The sequence below is a fragment of the Castanea sativa genome, chromosome 10 (genome assembly GCF_040712315.1).
Source record: "Castanea sativa cultivar Marrone di Chiusa Pesio chromosome 10, ASM4071231v1".
In the NCBI taxonomy this organism is placed as follows: domain Eukaryota; kingdom Viridiplantae; phylum Streptophyta; class Magnoliopsida; order Fagales; family Fagaceae; genus Castanea; species Castanea sativa.
This window is the reverse complement of record NC_134022.1, coordinates 20129998-20148531: the sequence shown is the minus strand read 5'-3', so window position 1 is coordinate 20148531 and position 18534 is coordinate 20129998. Positions and strand designations below refer to the sequence as shown.

At 40.6% G+C, this 18534-nt stretch overlaps 2 protein-coding genes across 3 annotated transcripts; one reads left to right on the top strand and one right to left on the bottom strand.

Moving 5' to 3' along the window:
- Nucleotides 1-740: 740 nt before the first annotated feature.
- LOC142612730 (ARM REPEAT PROTEIN INTERACTING WITH ABF2-like) lies at nt 741-7460 on the bottom strand. Of its 2 annotated transcripts, XM_075784872.1 has the most exons (19): nt 7135-7460; nt 6281-6441; nt 5421-5593; nt 5221-5341; nt 5066-5140; nt 4875-4969; nt 4523-4598; nt 4297-4404; nt 4050-4178; nt 3872-3940; nt 3649-3708; nt 3379-3502; nt 3117-3256; nt 2670-2733; nt 2454-2533; nt 2061-2125; nt 1738-1855; nt 1530-1654; nt 741-1267 (listed from the first exon to the last, which is right to left on the bottom strand). In XM_075784872.1, the coding sequence occupies exons 1-19, from the start codon at nt 7379-7381 to the stop codon at nt 1171-1173; spliced, it is 2127 nt and encodes a 708-aa protein (XP_075640987.1). In that variant the 5' UTR covers nt 7382-7460; the 3' UTR covers nt 741-1170. The 2 variants fall into 2 exon arrangements, 1 of the variants encoding a protein (XP_075640987.1); XR_012840180.1 differs by lacking the exon at nt 2061-2125.
- A 759-nt stretch (nt 7461-8219) lies between these two features.
- Nucleotides 8220-8846, top strand: LOC142612185 (uncharacterized). The gene has a single exon (XM_075784301.1). The coding sequence runs from the start codon at nt 8220-8222 to the stop codon at nt 8844-8846; it is 627 nt and encodes a 208-aa protein (XP_075640416.1).
- The last annotated feature ends 9688 nt before the right edge of the window (nt 8847-18534 follow it).

Sequence of the window (18534 nt, the reverse complement as noted above, 5' to 3'; positions counted from 1 at the left end):
TTAACTATATACCGTATTGTAACTCTTTCAAAAATCCTCTTCCCTCTCTGCCATGTGTGTGTGACCGTGTGAGTTAAAATAACAATGTTTCTACAGATCTACATCTACTTCATGCCCAAAACCAAAAGAAAACTAAAACGTACCAATATGCCTTTTTGTGTAAAACACAAATCTACCGTGACAATATTTTGTAAAAATATTATAAAATAATTTGTAATGATAATATCACTCAAAATAAATAAATAAAAACTCCACGGTAAATAACAATGTCTATTTTCTCAACAACAAAAAAAATAACAATGTTCCTGTGTGAGTTTAGGCCACACATTCAAGCGTTTGGCCCTTTTAACTATATACTGTATTGTAACTCTTTCAAAAATCCTCTTCCCTCTCTGCCATGTGTGTGTGACCGTGTGAGTTAATATACCATTGTTTCTACAGATCTACATCTACTTCATGCCCAAAACCAAAAGAAAACTAAAACGTAACAATGCCTTTGTGTAAAACAAAAATCCACGAAGCTTTTCCATGGGCTGATCCGGGCTTTTTGGGTTTGGTTTGAGATGACAATGGACTGGTTTTTTATGGCAGTGCGTCGCAGGGTTTAAGAAATAACGGTGCTCATTGGCACGAAACTGACACTGTTTGGGCTGAGTTGGATAAATTGGCCATGTGTAGCGCCTAAAATACTGTACCCCAAATGAAATGAACAAAACTAAATAGTAAATACAAAAACAAACTTGAACCATTATTAACTAATCAACCCTGCTTTTCATAAGATGAAGTATGATCAATTCAACAGCTAAAATGATCAGAATTGAGTGAAATTTATCAGGACATATTATGAGACAAAACATGGTACATTCTAGTTCTACAAAACGAAAAGACAGCCTGTGCCTACAATTTTACAATACTACTGTTGATCTCCTGCTCTTCAGTTACTGCCTACCATGCTCTTCCATGAATCTAATGGAGTATAAGCCTAACAATGTGGCAAACAAGAAAGTGACTACTTCAAGATGAGTGGCTTCCAAAAAAATGACAAAATACATGAGATATTACACTACAAAAAATTTACTCCTGCTTGCTCAATTTCCAAAGATCTTTCTATACATCCGTTGTCTTCCACCTTGATTGTTAGTCAAAAGATTAAAACTTGGGCTGAACCATTTATAATTGCTGCAAGTCAGCTTGAATAGGCTTTGTAAGTATATTAGTGAAGAATTTGCGTATCTCTGGTACAATGCACTTGATCAGGTGAGAGTACCTGCATATTTGCATCAAAAGATTTAAAACATTTTAATAATTTAATTTGAAATATGCAGACTTATAAAGGTAAACCTAGTCATTTAACTCCAGTCAAAAACTCAAAATTCTACTTATTTTGAGAAACAAATTTTAACCTCATATACATTCATCTCCCTGGTCCAAGCCCAAAGATAAAAATATAAACCAAACAGCCTTACTTCATAATAGAAGCACTACTCAAAAGTATAGAGAGAAAGAAAATTCAGCCAAATATAGCATACCATGGTTTGGCACTCAACTTGTCAAACTGCTCCAAAATAAACAGTATGCATGCTTTCCTTAATGACATAGCATTAAAGGCTTCTGATAACTCGTACATTAGGGAAACATTTTCCACACAAATATCCTTCAAAAGATAATGAGAATCCATCAGATGAACTGGTAATACAGAAATGAAAAGTCAGTTATTGAACTAATTCCATAACCAACCTGAGCAATAGCATACTCGCAGAGATTCTTAAGACCATCCAAAAGGTACTGATCAGCAGCTCTGAGGAGATCCTGTGCAATATCCAGACTGACTTCTACTGATCCTGTGTATATGAATCTAAAAGCACAAGAAAGATTAGAAAGTATCAGCACATAGTAGGGTCCATTTACTTCCATTCATAGCAATGTGGAGGTAACTATTGCAACAAGAGGGAACAAGCCAAGCAATAACAGGGTAACATTGCAGCCTTTACCATAAATGGTAATAATTACAGGAAACAAGTAGAATATAAAAATAGGTAAAATAGAACCCAAACTCGCACCTCATCATCAACTCAAACACGTCCCATCTAATATTTGGAATCTCTATGTCCTTAGCATCCCTCTCCTGCAAGACATAGCTTTAAGATTTTATGACACAATAAAATAACCCCCAGGGCCATTTAATCCTTTCTGCTACAGAAAAACAACTTTAACTGGACTATATTTGATAGGCAAAAATGTAAGACACAAATCAGATGGGCCAGCTTGACATACTAATTGATGAGCTAGCTTATCAGCATTAAGCTTTTGTCATTGCTTCTAATGAAAGTTTGAACTCTTAAGTTCTCTAAAGTCATGTTTAAGAGAAAAGCTAGTGACTGAACAAAGAGGTAATGATATCATCAAATTATAATGAACACAAACAGAGAGCTTTAATTTAAACCGGCACTCACTCTGTAACCACCATCAAACATTGCACGGAAAGCATCCGAAGAAGCAAGCAGACAAATTCTGTGAGCATAGAACCGTTTACCTGATAAAAGAAAGGAGTATACACAAGTATAGCATGTTATGCTAATTGAAATTCATAACTCACCAGCTGGCATAAACATAACCAAATCATTGTTCTCAATAAACTAGTAGAAACATATGCAAGAAAATTTTCCAACCTTCAACTAAGAAGGTCACATCAGAAAGCGTAGGATTGTTCACATATTGCTCACCCAGATACACCTGCAACAAGAAATTATAAAAGACAAGAACCAAAAAGAAAATATTAAATGTAGTTATTCTGAATGTTAGTGAAGAAAACTATTTACACTCAAACACCAAAAATCATAACTTTCAATACAGTTATTATTCAAATGGCCTTCGATTTTTAAGACAAACAAATGATATTCATCGTAAGAATAGATCCACCCTACACAACCTTCCCTTTCTTTTTCTTTGTTACCGGGGGGGAAGAAAGTGGTGGAGGAAGTGGGGTGTAGTAAATTAATGAGATCGTTCAAGCACATGACAAACCCTACTTTGTCACACCCCTAAGTCCTAACAGATTCAAACTAAAGATGATGCAACAATAGGCATGTTAACCAATAAGTTATCAATGAAATAACCTGTGGATTCGGTGATGGAGGAGCAGCATCCACAGGAGAGAGTGAAGTTGCCTTGGTAGCCAACTTGTACAGGGCCCCTGAACCATCTTGTTTCTGCTTCAGGCTTGTAGACTGTAAAAGCTCAAGCATCAACTCTAAACCTGCAGAAAAATTGTACGTGCGGCAAGAAGTTAGCACTTGAAAATCCCATAAGAATAGGACCAGTGAAGTAAACCTAAATGCCAAAAATAACACTGCTTGAAAATATGTGAAACATTATTACCATTGCTATCAATAAAAATAGCTTTTCGATCATCAGGTGCACAAAGATGAGCAAGAGCCAAGGCAACCTGAATTTGAACTGCCTTTTCTGAAACCCGCATCAGATATAGCAAATGGTTTAGTACCTGTAAAGAGAAAGCATAATAGGAATTGGTACCCAGGTCACACAAAATATGTCTATACAAATAATATTGAGCAAGACCTTAACTAGATAAACATAATGGCTAAAATGATTCAAGCCAAAAAGACAGTATTATAAAAGAGAACTCACACGTCCATGAATCTTCTCCTCTAATCTTTTGAATGTCTTTGCCACACAATCTTTAGTTGGCTGCAAGCATCAAATATCAATTATAAGACAGGAACAAGACAATCAAGAGGATATGAGAGAGAGAAATCAGAGTCTTAGTATAAGACAAAGCCACAAAGAAAAAAAGTAATTCTAGAAATAGTTGCTACAAATTAAATTTAGAATTCTTTAAAAGAAAGCATACTTGAACAGTAAATTCTCCTTCTTGAAGTTTCTGGACACCACCAACCTTGATAAGATCTACAACATTATCCTTCAGAAGAAGCTTAAAATTAGTTATAGTATTTACCAGCATCGGATGATTGACAAGGGACAGATTGTTCAAGAAAATTTAAATTAAACAATAAACAAATAAGCTCTACCTCATTATCTGCAAGACCATATATAGCAAATGCAGAATTATGCTGCAAAGCTCCATTTCTTGAGTCAATAAGTTTGAGTAGAGGCACTATACCTCCACTATGAGCAATGCCAGCTTGGTTGTGCTTGTCCTAAAATCAAAATTATTTTATCAGGCCAGGGAAATATACATCCCTTGCATAATATGCAACCAAGTATCAATAAATAATAATATTGATAATTGCACAAGTGAAAAGGAAAGACACTAACCTGTGCCAACCTCCCTAGTGCAAAAGCTGACATCTCTCTAAGCTGTGCATCTGGGGACTTAAGCATCTCAATTAAAGGCTGGACAGCACCCCTCTGAACAATGTGCACCTGCATGTACACCATCCGTATAACAGTCAATAACCAAATAATAAAATATAACTCCAGAAGAGGATTCAGAATACAGAAGCAGTAGATTCTAAACAAAGAAGCAAAAATTTTAATCCACCTTAGTGTCAGAATCGGCCCCAGCAAATTGACCAAGTAACAGAGCCGCTTCTCTTTGGCTCTCCGGACAAGAGGAACTGTCATCAAAGTGACAAACTTAATGGTGACCTTTTGTTTTAATAACTAAATAAACTGACCCAGTAAAAACATCATAACGCATGCATCAGTAAACAGGTTTTTTTTTTTTTGTTCTCTTAGAAAATAGGAAAGATTCAACAAGCAAATATCATGTAGTTACCACAAAAAAGTTATAGCTCTAAAAATTAACAAAACTACCTGAAATCAGCTAATCCCCTAATCAAAAGCAAATTTGACTAGATCAACAGAAGGCAGCACTCAGAGATTAGTAATACCTAAGCAATCTGATAACAGGTTGTAAAGCTCCAGCAAGGAGAACTTCTTTTTTAATTTTTGGGGATGAGTGGACCAGATTACCTATTACACCAACCTGAAATATTCCAGAAAAGTCAAAGATTGCTCAAAATACAGTAACAAATCCCAAAGATACACAGAATGAAATAGGATATTATGGATAGGTGCCAACCGCTTCATAATGTATAGTGGCATCTTCAGACCAGAGCATTAGTATAAGGGTTGGTAGAGCATTACATTCTACAATCTGCAAATTTGCAATTCATATCAATAGCTGTACTAAGAGAAGGATAAAAAGTAATGTGTAGCAGAGAAAAACCCATCTACCTGAGTTTTGTTTTCATCATTTTTAAAAGCAAGGGTACGCAGGGCCCCTGCAGCTGCTCTTTGTACCTTTGCATCAGTGGAGTCAAGCAGTTCAACAAGAGGAGGAATGCCACCTTCAAACCTGGCATGTACAGTCAACTATATCAAATAGACAATAGAAGAAAAGGGAGATTCAGGAGCAAGCAAGGAAACAAGAATACCTGACAAAGGTTTTAATAACACTATTTTCATGAGCAAGGTTAGTTATTGCATCAGCAGCTCTCCTAATAACACCATTGACCGCTCGGGGGTTACAACCATTCTTGTTTCTCTTTAACAAATCCACAAGATGGGGTACAGCTCCAGCATCAACAATGAGCTGTTGATGCTCTGGCTGTTTGAGGCAAATAAAGACAACACAAATGAGTTAAATATTACCATGAGCTAAAACATGAGCAGTGAATTCAAACCAAAACAATGTCCATAAAGAGGCAGAAATATTTGAAACTACAGCCATGTTTAATTATGATGTGCAACAACCCAACCAACAAAAGGAAAATATTCCCCAGTTAATTCTATTTACATTACCATACTGATGATAATTCTCCACTTGCACACTGGTTTCCTCTTTATAAGTAAAAACATACCATTAAATGTTGATTACCAAATAAGGCATATAAGATGTGACAGACTATTTAATAATTTGGCATGTTGCCAGCCCAGGTAAACATACAAAGTAACTAGTCTTATCAGCAGAACCATTATCATACAATTGCCAATCTCTTACATAAATAAACAGTGATTCCTTGAATTTTCCCTAGCAATTAGTTATCAGGACATGATTACAACATCTGGTATTAGAAACCTCACAGATAGATCAACACAACTTAATTCACAGTTGATAAGAATCACAATTCCAAAACAGTTCCACAACAAACAGACAAAAATCACAAAAATAAGACAACCACCACAACAAAAGATTAATATCAAAAAAATTAATGTCACAAGACAAGAACATATTCAAATTCCTATTCACCCAAAAGGCACAAACTAAAAGAATAAGGCAATAAACTCTAATTACTTTGACAGCGAGAAGTCCAAGTGCAAAAGCACTCCCTTTCTCCACCTCATGCTCATACGGCCTCAGATCACTGTCACCCTCTCTTACAACTGCTGGCACCTGGAGATGCTTCACTAAAGCCGGAACCGCACCACACTCCACTATTATATCCACAATATCCTCTGCACACGCACAAATAAACCACCAAAAACCCTTAAATCCCAAAAAAACCTCAACAACCATAAATCCAATATATCACATAACAAACCTATCAGTTATCAACAAGAACAAACCGAAATCATTATTCTTCATAAATTACTCAATTGTTACACACAAATGTACTACCAAAGAAATCATCAATAGTTTCTCAAAAAAAAAAAATCATCAATAAAATTACATAAATTCAAGGAATCACATAAAACCAAAGAGATTACACATAAATTCAATAACTCTTCTTCTCTTTGCTTGATGTATGATTTCAATAATTAACACAAACTCAATAAATCACAAATACAGAATAATAAATAAATAAATAATAACAAATTAGCAAGTATTTGAAAACTGAACCTCATCAAACCGCTAATTTAACTCTTTGAATCACCATTTCCTGTCTAATCCAGTCATAACATACACAAAATATATACAAACAATATGCATGTAAAATTCAAGAAATTATATGAATTCAATAAATCATAAACCAAAGAGATCACATATATACAGTATATTTGACAACTCCACGTCATGAACCGAGTAATTTAACTCTTTGAACCACCATTTCTGGCTAATCTAGCCATAACACACACACACGAACACAACGTTACGCATACACATACTTTAAAAAACTCTATATCAATCTGATGCGACGAAAACGGTACCGTTTTTCGCGAGTTCGGCGATGGAAGCGGCAGCGCTCTTGGCAGCAGCGCGGTCGGCTTCGGAGGAAGAGAGAGCGGAGTTGAGAACACTGATCTGAGCGAGAATATCAGGGACGAGATCACGATCAGAGGCATCGCGTGGCTCGGAAACGAAAACCTTGCGATCGTCTTCGCCTCGGTCTTCGAATTCCGGCTCGAGCTTCCGCTTCAAGCTTCGCTTCGCGGTGGTGACTTTGCTCAGAACCATGGTGGAGAGAGAGAGAGAGAGGGTAGTTTGGGAAGAAATGGGAAATGTGGTGGTTATTTGGGAGAGAAAGTGAGAAATGTGAGTGTGAGGGTTTTTATAGTGGGAAACCAATTCCAGTTTTGGTGATAAATAAGAGCGCCCGCGCTATCGTACGCTCCCGCGCTTGGGAATTTTATGAATTCCTAATTTCCGCGTTCTCCGAATTTTAAGTTCAACTTTTTTCTTTTTTCTTTTTCTTTTTTCTTTTTTCTTTTTTTGCAACAATACCATAATATTTATTTTATACTGGTCGCTAACCCGTGCGATATACAGAAAAACTATTGACTCTGAAAAAAAATCCAACAATGAATAAAGAGACATTTCACTAGTATTTTTTTTTTTTAATATTTAACTTCTATACTTTTTCTTAGTTTAGAAATGTTGTCTAAAATTGAACATTATTGAGTTGCAAATGTATATTTACTGAAACCTACAAAGTAATTTACAATTCTTAAATTAATAAAGTAAAACTCTCAATAGTTATATATACACACACACTTAAAACTAATATAAAGTGCAAATATATAAACAAAGATCGTATGGAGTTTGTCAAAATTTTTATCAAGTTCGAAAATAAATTTGTTGTGGAAGCTAAGGGTCGTGCAGGAGGGCTGTGTTTGATGTGGAAGAATGGAGTGATCATAAAGGAGGTGGAAGTTAACAAGAATCTTATTGCTGTCAAAGTGTCGGACCCCAAACTTGACTAGCTACTAGTTGGGTTCCATGGTCCACCTTACTACACTAAGAAAAAGAAGGCGTGGGGAAATTTGTTCGCACTTTTAGATGCTCACCAAGGTCCATGGGTATGGGAGATTTCAACTGTATTTTGAATGAAGATGTGCAAATTGGGAGTTGTAAAGGTAGTACATCGACCACAAATTACCTCAAGGAGCTGATGTTCAATCTCAGTTTTATCGATCTTGGATACTCTGGGAATAAGTTCACTTGTGCCAAAGGTAAATGGGGTAATGCCTCGATTAAAAGAAGACTGGATAAAGGAGTGGCCAGCATTTCTTGGAGGTTGGCATATCCAAAGGCAACCATCTCGCACCTTAGTGATATCAATTCTAACCATGCCCCAATCCTATTGGATACTTGCCCAACTGATAGCTTTGCTCATAGACCATTTCATTTTGAGGCAGTATGGCTAAGAGATAAGGGTTGTAGACTTGTGATTGAAGATGCATTTAGTAGGGAAGTTTTTGGGTCAGACTTTGTAAAGTTGTATAAAAAACAAGCTGCTACAAGGGAGGCACTACACAAGTGGAATAAAGAGGTATTCAGACGCTGCCAGGACAGAATAAATAAGCTACTTCAAAAAATCAAAGAAATACAGAGTAGGCAGCCAACTCAGGCAAATGAAGTAGCAAAGCAATCCATGCAAACAGAACTATCTGAGTGGTTGATAAGAAGCGAAGTCCTTTAGAGACAAAAATCAAGGGAATTATGGCTCAAGCTTGGAAATAAAAATTCCAAATTTTTCCATATGTCCACAATCATTCGCAGAAGGAAAAACAATGTTTATGCTATCAAAAATGAAGACAAAGCTTGGATTCATGGAATTGAACAGATAATAAGGTTATTCAGAAAAGAAAAAAAATCATTGAACTGTTCGAAGAAGAGGAAACTGATTTTCCAGAGCGCCTCATCCTCTCATGTATCACCGAAGAAGAGAATGAGATATTGGAAAGAATTCCAACCATAGAGGAAATTAAAGTTACATTGTTCCAGATGCAAGATTTAAAGGCCCCAGGACCGGATGGTTGCCCAACGCTAATCAAATCCTTCTTCATTATGGAATCTATGCCAAAAGAGGTAAACAATTCCTTAATTGTACTTATCCCCAAAATTTCTAACCCAACATTTGTGAACCATTTCAAGCCGATCAGTTTGTGTAACGTAGTTTATAAAATCATCTCTAAACTTTTGGTTTCAAAGCTTTGGCCTCTCCTGGATAAACTGATCTCACCTACTCAATCGACATTCATCCTAGATAGATGGATAGTAGAGAATCAAATTATTGTACAAGAAATGTTGCATAGCTTCTAATGAGGGATAAAGACGCTCAGACCGTCCCCGGACGGTCATCGCCTCGGCAGCCGTCCAGGAGTTATCATCAAGACGAGGATAACACACAAGGCCATCTTTGGGTGATAGCGAAGCTACATCCCTCGTCCAAAGGATGCGCACAGCCCATCCCGAGAGGACTCGTCCACGTAAAGACTCATGGACGAGGCTTTTACACTTAGAATTATTAAGCACATTTTACCATTCCATAATACACGCATAACTTCCGATGACCGTTGTGTGAGAAAATGCAACTGTCAGGTGGTTATGGGAGTTATCCAAGAACCCCGGACCTCCAGAAATTCAGGGGAGGTTACAATTTCAATAATTGCCCCCAGGACACTATATAAACAGCCATTCAGACCAATGGAAGGTACATTGCACATTTTCCCAAGAAATTGGAACTCCAAAGATATAGAGAGAAAACTGACTTTACCATCGGAGGGTTCTTGGCCGGCGATCTCGGTCACCTTTGATCGTTTTCCTTTGTTTTTCAGGCCATTAGAGAGCAAGTGGTCCTTTCAAATCCGAAGCATCCAGCCTACTGATTTTCCTTGCATCATCAGTTAGCGCCGTTTGTGGGAAATAAGATAAAGAAAAAAAAAAAAAACAAACGAGCATTGTTCACTGTTCTTTTCATTCGACTGTGTTTTCGTTGTCAAGGATTAGTCTTTTCCAGACAAAAGGCTGAATGGTTCGAACAAGATCAAGGGCTACAAGCCCAGGCCACCAGGAGAGTAGGGATGCTTCTAGCAACCCCCTTCGCGATCGCAGGTCAGCGCCTGTCATGCAACCGCCTTCCATTCAACATATACAATCCATGGCCGCCGCTATGGCAGAACTAACACGTCAAAACCAGGAGTTGAATAAGGAGATCAACCTCAGGAGGCAGCGCCAAGATGGGCACGCGGATAGACAGGCACCGAGTCAGGAAGGTGGAGGAGAAAACGTCGAGTCCGAGGATTAAACAAGGGGTACCGCTTCAATAAGGGTGCCACACTTGGAAAAAGAGATGGACCAGATAAGAAAAGCCATGGATGAAATGAGGGAAAACATGAGGCGAGCGAACCCAGTGGATGATATGGTTCACCGAACGGACTCCCCTTTCACGGCTTCCATTAGCAGTCACCCCCTACCTCCAAAATTCAAAATGCCTTCTTTGGACTCGTATGATGGAAATCGCAACCCTTGCGATCATATTGCAACTTTCAAGAAGACCATGCACCTACAAGGAGTCCCGGACGAGATTATGTGCAGAACTTTCCCACCACACTTAAGGGACTAGCGCGAGTGTGGTTCGGTAAGATACCCCCAAACTCGGTGGGATCATTTGAAGAGTTGAGTAAGTTGTTTGTCAACAATTTCATTGGAGGACAGCGTCACAAGCGTTCCTCCTCTAGTCTACTGACCATAGAGCAAGGGGAAAATGAGAGTTTGCGATCCTTTATCACCCGGTTTAATAGGGAGGCCTTGACGGTGGATGAGATGGATGACAAGTTATTACTGGCCGCTTTCCACATTAGGGTCAATTCTGACTTGTTCATTCATAAGCTCTATGAGCAGGAACCACAAACCAGGGCCGATCTCGTCCATTCGGCCCAGAATTTTATGAATGCTGAGGACGCTATCATAGCCAAGAAAAGAAAAAGGGCAGAACACTCAGAAGCGGGTCACCATTGTTATTCGGATCAAGGACCTCGTCCAAAGAAAGCTCGGGCAGACGAGAGGAAAGATAAGGATGGTAAGAAAGCCAGTTCCTCCGCGAGGAATCAGCAATACACGCCCCTGACTATGCCACTAGAGCAGGTTCTTATGCAGATCAAGGATGATCTGTCCTTGAAGTGGCCGGATAAAATGAAGAGAGACCCCAACAAGCGTAATAGGAGCAAGTACTGCCGCTTTCACAGGGACCATGGGCATGATACGGACTAGTGTTTTGACTTGAAGCAGCAGATAGAAAATCTCATTAGACAAGGAAAACCGAGGAACTTCCTTGGAAGAGACCAAAGAGATGAGAAAATGAAGGCCAAGGTGGAAGAATCATCACGTCCCCTACTAGGAGAAATAAGGGTAATTATAGGAGGAAACTCGACAGCGCAGTCATCCAAGTCAAGGAAGACATACCTGAAGGTGGTGCAGAACATCCAACTGTCTGGACGACCTCCTAGAACGAGGGAAGTAGACCAGCAGGCTGTTACGTCCACGGACGAGGAAGCAAGACGACTTTACCACCCACACGATGACGCGATAGTCATCACCCTACTCATCTCTGACTACATGACCAGGAGGGTGTTGATAGACAATGGCAGCTCTGCAGACATTCTCTACTACCCCGCATTCCAGCAAATGAGGCTAGGACGAGATCAACTTCAACTAGTGAACTCGTCGTTGGTAGGATTCGGAGGAATAAAGGTGCAACCTATGGGCACCATCACATTACCAGTGGTCGTTGGAACATATCCACAGCAGATAACCAAGGAGGTAAGTTTCCTCGTTGTTGATTGTGCATCGTCATATAATGCAATTATTGGAAGGCCAACTTTGAATAGTTGGAAGGCAGTAACCTCTACCTACCACTTGTCCATCAAATTTCCAACCGAGCACGGAGTAGGCCAAGTACAAGGAGATCAGCTGGCCGCCAGAAAATGCTACTTAGCTATGCTGGCCATGGACGAGCACATGCAAGCAATGAGTATAGACGGGAGAAGGATTGCGGCGGAGCCCACTGAAGCATTAGAAGACGTCTTTTTAGACGATAACCAACCTGAGAAGTCTACTAGAATTGGGGCGAGCATGGAAGAGGGGGCAAAGCACGCTTTGATTCGGTTTCTGAAGAAAAGCCTCGATGTCTTTACATGGAGTCATGAGGACATGCCTGGCATTGATCCGAGCATCATTACCCATAGCCTGAACATGTGTCCCTACTCAAAACCAGTGCGTCAGAAGAAAAGGATTTTCGCTCCTGAGTGAGACAATGCCATTAAGGAAGAAGTATAGAAGTTGGTCGCCGCGGAGTTCATCCGAGAGGTTTATTATCCAGATTGGTTGGCGAACGTGATCATGGTCAAGAAAGCTAACAGTAAGTGGCGAATGTGCGTGGACTTCACTGATTTAAACAAAGCTTGCCCCAAAGATAGTTACCCATTGCCACGCATTGACCAGTTGGTTGACTCGACGGCAGGTCACAGAGTGCTTAGCTTCATGGACGCTTTCTCAGGTTACAACCAGATACGGATGGATGAAGCGGATTAGGAGAAGACCTCATTCATTACGAGTCAAGGGTTGTATTGTTACAAGGTAATGCCCTTTGGTTTCAAGAACGCAGGGGCAACTTACCAAAGGCTGGTTAACCATATGTTCCGTCCTCAAATCGGGCGAAATGTAGAGATTTATGTAGACGACATGCTGGTAAAGAGCCAGTACAAGGGCAAGCAAACATCTAGATGACCTTCAAGAGACTTCCGATACATTGCGACGGTACAACATGAAATTAAATCCAAGCAAGTGCGCTTTCAGAGTTTCGTCAGGAAAATTTTTGGGGTTCATGGTGTCGCATAGAGGAATTGAAGCAAATCCGGACAAAATTCAGGTGATACTGAACATGGAACCACCAAAAAATATCAAGGAAGTCCAGTCTCTTACCGGACGGGTCGCTGCCTTTAACAGGTTTGTCTCGAAAGCTACTGATAAGTGCTTGCCTTTCTTTAAAGTCCTGAGGAAGGCATTTGAATGGACAGACAAGTGTCAAAGGGCCTTCCAAGACTTGAAGACGTATCTCATGACAGCGCTGTTATTGAGTCCGTCTGTACTTGGGGAAGTGTTGTATTTGTACTTGGCAGTTTCCCCACACGCAATAAGTTCAGCGTTGGTCAGAGAAGAAGGGAGAATCCAGAAACCGGTTTATTATACGAGTCGTGCAATGAGAGGAGCAGAAGGACGATACCCAATGATGGAGAAGCTAGCCTTTGCACTGATCACGGCTTCCAGGAAGCTGAGGCATTACTTTCAGGCTCACATCATCAACGTCCTAACAAACAATCCCATAAAGAAGGCAATGAGCAAGTTGGAATCTGCTGGACGGCTAGTACAATGAGCTGTTGAGTTTAGCGAGTTTGATATCAGATACCTCCCGAGGAGTGCGATAAAGGCGCAGGCATTGGCAGATTTCATCGCAGAGTTCACCCCCAGCCAGGATAAGCTGGACAAGGGCGAAAGTGTTGAGAAATGGGTGATCAATGTCGATGGGTCGTCCACACTGTATGCAGGAGGAATTGGGGTTATACTGAAGTCCCCTGAGGGTGACAGGCTGGAGTATGCAGCCCGTCTGCAGTATCAAACTACCAACAACGAGGCTGAGTACGAGGCTCTACTCAAGGGATCGGAATTGGCTAAGTCTTTAGGGGCAGAGTCGGTAACAATCAGAGGAGATTCTCAGCTGGTCATTAACCAAGTAAATGGAATGTGTGATACTAAGGAAGATCGAATGAAGAAATACCTCAACAAAGTGAAACGACTTGCACGAAAATTTTCGGCTGTAAGTTTTGTTCAACTACCCAGGGAGGAAAATACGGAAGCGGACGCCTTGGCAAAAGCAGCTTCGGCAGGGGTTACAGACGAGTACAACAACATCCAATATATGCCGAGCATAGACATCCCTGACATACAGCAGATAGAAGGAGGAGAAAATTGGATGAGTCCAATAATGATTTATCTCAAAGATGGAAGGCTTCCCGAAGACAAGGATGAAGTGAGAAAGTTAAGGGTCAGGGCAACCAAGTACGTCCTCATAAATGAAGTATTGTACAAGCGAGGTTTTTCCCAACCTTACTTAAGGTGCTTGGCTCTTGACGAGTCAAACTATGTTCTAAGGGAAGTTCATGAAGGAGCATGTGGAAATCATTCAGGAGTGAGGTCGCTGGTCCATAAGATCGTCCGTGCCGGCTACTACTGGCCTACAATGCAGGCAGATGCTAAAGCCTATGTCAAGGTATGTGACCAGTATCAGCGCTACAGCAATGTAACTAGACAGCCGTCAGAGTACCAGACCCCAATGATGGCCCCATGGCCCTTCGCACAGTGGAGACTGAATATCTTAGGCCCTTTTCCCATAGGAAACCGACAAATGAAGTTTTTGGTGGTAGGAATCGATTACTTTACCAAGTGGATAGAAGCCGAACCTTTTGCAGCAATCACTCAACAAAACGTGAAAAATTTTGTATAGAAGAATATTCTATGTAGGTTCGAAGTACCCAGGGCATTAGTATCGGACAACGGACGTCAATTCGACAACGCGCCCTTTAGGGACTTTTGCAATCATTTTGGGATCAAGAATCACTATTCCTCACCCTTCCATCAGCAGGCAAATGGACAAGCAGAAGTAGCAAACCAATCCCTGCTGAAAATCATCAAGACTCGGCTCGAGGGGGCAAAAGGGATATGGCCAGACGAGCTACCAGGTGTTCTTTGGGCCTATAGGACGACTGTACGAACTCTGACGAGAGAGACCCCCTTTAAACTAGCCTACGGAAGTGAAGCTGTCATACCGACGGAAGTTCATATGGCTAGTCACCGAGTGATGGAGTACCAGGAGAAAGAGAATGGGGAACAACTTCGTCTTGACCTTGATCTTATTGACGAGGTAAGAATGGATGCGGAGCAAAGGACAGCAAGGTACAAAAAACCTTATGGCCAAACAGCATGATGCCATGGTGAAACCCAAATGGTTAAGTGTGGGGGACCTTGTCCCTCAAAAGAGTCTCCTTGGCGACCAGGAACCCAGCTCATGAAAAATTGGGACCTAATTGGAAAGGACCCTACAGGGTAATCAATTGCAAGAGGCAGGGGTCTTACTACCTGGAAGCTCTGGACGGGCGGAAGTTAGAGCATCCCTGGAACGTGGAACATCTGAGGAGGTACTATCAATGATAAGCAGGGACGAGGGAAGTCAATGGCAAAGTTACAGCTATGATTTGTGTGTTCGCTTATATTTGCTATTGTGTTCTTACTACTATTATGGTGTGTTGTGAATAAAAAGTGCACTAGTTCTCAAACTTTTGCACCGCTTACAGACTAGCTTATGAAAGACGAGGTTATGTATTTTTCTTAAGTATTTTAATAAGGCACTAGCTTATAAGCATGTGCCACGCTTGTGAACAATGTTCATGTAATAATATGGTTTGGATTTCTTATGTATTTGATGCATAGATCTAGTTTCCATAATAATACCCACAGAAGGGGCAAAAACTTAAGATGAATAGAAATCTTCGGACGCAGAAACACTTGTCCAAGGCTTTCCTTTAAATAAGGATAAAGCAAAGAAAAATAAGCTAAGGCATACTCGTCCAAGGCTTTCCTTTAAATAAGAATAAAGCAAAGAAAAATAAGTTAAGGCATACTCGTCCAAGGCTTTCCTTTAAATAAGGATAAAGCAAAAAGAAATAAGCTAAGGCATACTCATTCAAGGCTTTCCTTTAAATAAGGATAGAGCAAAGAGAAATAAGCTAAGGCATACTTGTCCAAGCATTCCTTGAGACAAGGATAAAGCAAAGAGAAAAAGCTAAGGCATGCTCGTCCAAGATTTCCTTTTATTGAGTATAAAGCAAAAAGAAAAGGGCAAGGCGCACTCGTCTAAGAAAGAAAGTGGGCATTAAGGCATAACATTCTAAAGACGAGTAGCTAGTCAAGACGAGTAAAACAAACGTTATGAACTCCTTGTGAGAAGACGAGTCATAATGCCTAAAGGACGAGCAAAAGTAATGTAGTCGTCATTATCGGCCTAAGTTGGTCGTCCATAAAAAAATCGTGTAGACGGTCATCCAACACTTGGAACATTGTTTAAAAGACAATTGCATAAATGACAACAAATGTATAAGCTCGTCCATACAATAGGTAACAGATAAAGAAAATATTCTTTGCTCCAAAGAAGGTAGATGACCACCGTCCAAAAACCCTTATAAATTAAGCATTAAAAAGCAATTGTTAATAAACTCATCCCGAACACTCTAGACGAGGTAATTGTACTTGAATACATTTTAAATAAAAATAAAAAATAAAAAAAAAGCCAAACAACAATAACACTAGTTAAAAAGATTTTTTCTTCAAGAGGGGGGGCATCAATGTTGGGGTCGTCCTGAGCTGGTTTGGTGGAAGCGTCGTCCTCGATGTTGACATCGTCTGAGCCTGTGTGAACGAGAGAACTTGTAGCAGCTCCAAGGTTGAGTTTAATGGCGCTAAAGTCAACTTCGGGAAAGTTGTTTATAGCGTCCATCCTAAAATCCTCAAACCCTGCTGCGTAGTTCGTGTCCAGCAGGTCAGTGAACTCTTTGGACGCTTTGAATTCCTCCACTGCCTTGTCCTTAGCTTTCTTAAGAAGAAGACTCAGCTTGTCATTCTTCTTTTGGAGAAGGTCGAGACAGTCGTCCTTCCTGGCAGCGTCGGACTTCAGCTTCCCCACCAAAGCCTTCAACTCCTCAACCTTGTCCTTGGCCTTGTTCGCCACCTCGGCCCACGTCCTACAGTCGTTCTTGATCTCTTCTATTCTTTTCTCTAGAAGGATCCTCGTCCTGTCCATCTCTGTGGCCTGCCTGGACGCAGCTATGAACTTCGACATTGCCTACATGGAAGAACAGAAAGTTCAAAAGATAGAAATAACATTGGGTAACATGGTTAAACCAAGACGAGGCCAAGATGGTCACCTTAAAGAGATCGTGGATGCCAGAGTGCTTGAACTCCTTCAAAGACATGTCATAGCACGCAGCCACGTCTTCGCCTTTCACAGCCTCTTGGAATCGTTCCCAAGCCAGATCCTCATTCTCCAACAAATTAGTAGAAATCCTTCGAGGAGGCTGGGACGAATCAGGAGTTGGGGACTTGGACGGAATGACGCTGACAGGCGTGGACAAGTCTATATCAACAACCGAGACGAGCGGCTGGGAAGGAGGATCAGGCCTAGCAGTCTCGGGCCTGGACGACCCAGACTTGGCCTTCTTCCCCCGACGACTGGGCAAGCTAGCCAAGTCCACATGCTTGGACAAGCTTTTTCTCTTATCTCTAGCAGCAGGATGAGCTTCAGGTCTGGCCACTTCCTCGACCACCTCTTTCCCCTTGTTTTCCTTCATGGTTGCCATTCCTAAAAATAAAAACAAATAAATGAATTATAGTAACAAAATAATAATTAATATATATATATATATATATATATATATATATATATATAATACACACGTTTTAAAGAATAAAAACACTCACGTCTATAGACGGTTAGTTCGTGCGCGAGGGCTTTGACGGACGGGTCAGGACCAAGTCCCCACCTATGTAGACGTTGAAGGGTCACCAACGAGTGAAAATCTCTCTCGTGGTATAGACGAGCCCTATGGATGCGATCACGGTGGAATTTACTCAGAGAAGGACATCTAACAGCTGCAAAAAGAAGAGGAAAATTAAGGTTAGACCACTGTTTAAAAATAAAACACAACAAAATCAATAAAAAAAAGGAGTGAAGGAAAAACACATCATACCTTCTTGATGAAGGTTCCCTAATTCTCCGGTATAAGGAGGGAATGTATCTCTACCAACCTCGATAGGAGACCCCGCCCAGAAACTAGAGACAAAGAAAAATTATGTCTTCCAGTTTTTGTCAGACGAGGGTAAGGACTTAATCAGCCTACAGTCATTGCCCCTGGCTGTAAACTGATAAAAGCCTTGAGATTGGCTTATCTCGGAGGGTTTATAACAATACAAGAACTCGTCTACGGTGATAGGACGGTTCCCATCAAACACCTCCCTCCACAAGACTTGCATAGAGATAATAAGTCTCCACGCATTGGGGTTAAACTGACAAACCCCCAAGCCCAGTCTGGTAAGCAACTCCCTCATAAAGGCATTTAAAGGAAATCTAAGTCCCCCTAACAGGTAGGCTTCGTACACACCTATCCCAAAATGGGGTTGACAACACCACTCCCCTCTGACGGCTAACCTAGGGTTCAGATCATCTAGAATCTGGAACCAACTCCTAAGAGCGTCTAACCTCTTCTCGTCCATCTTTGAAG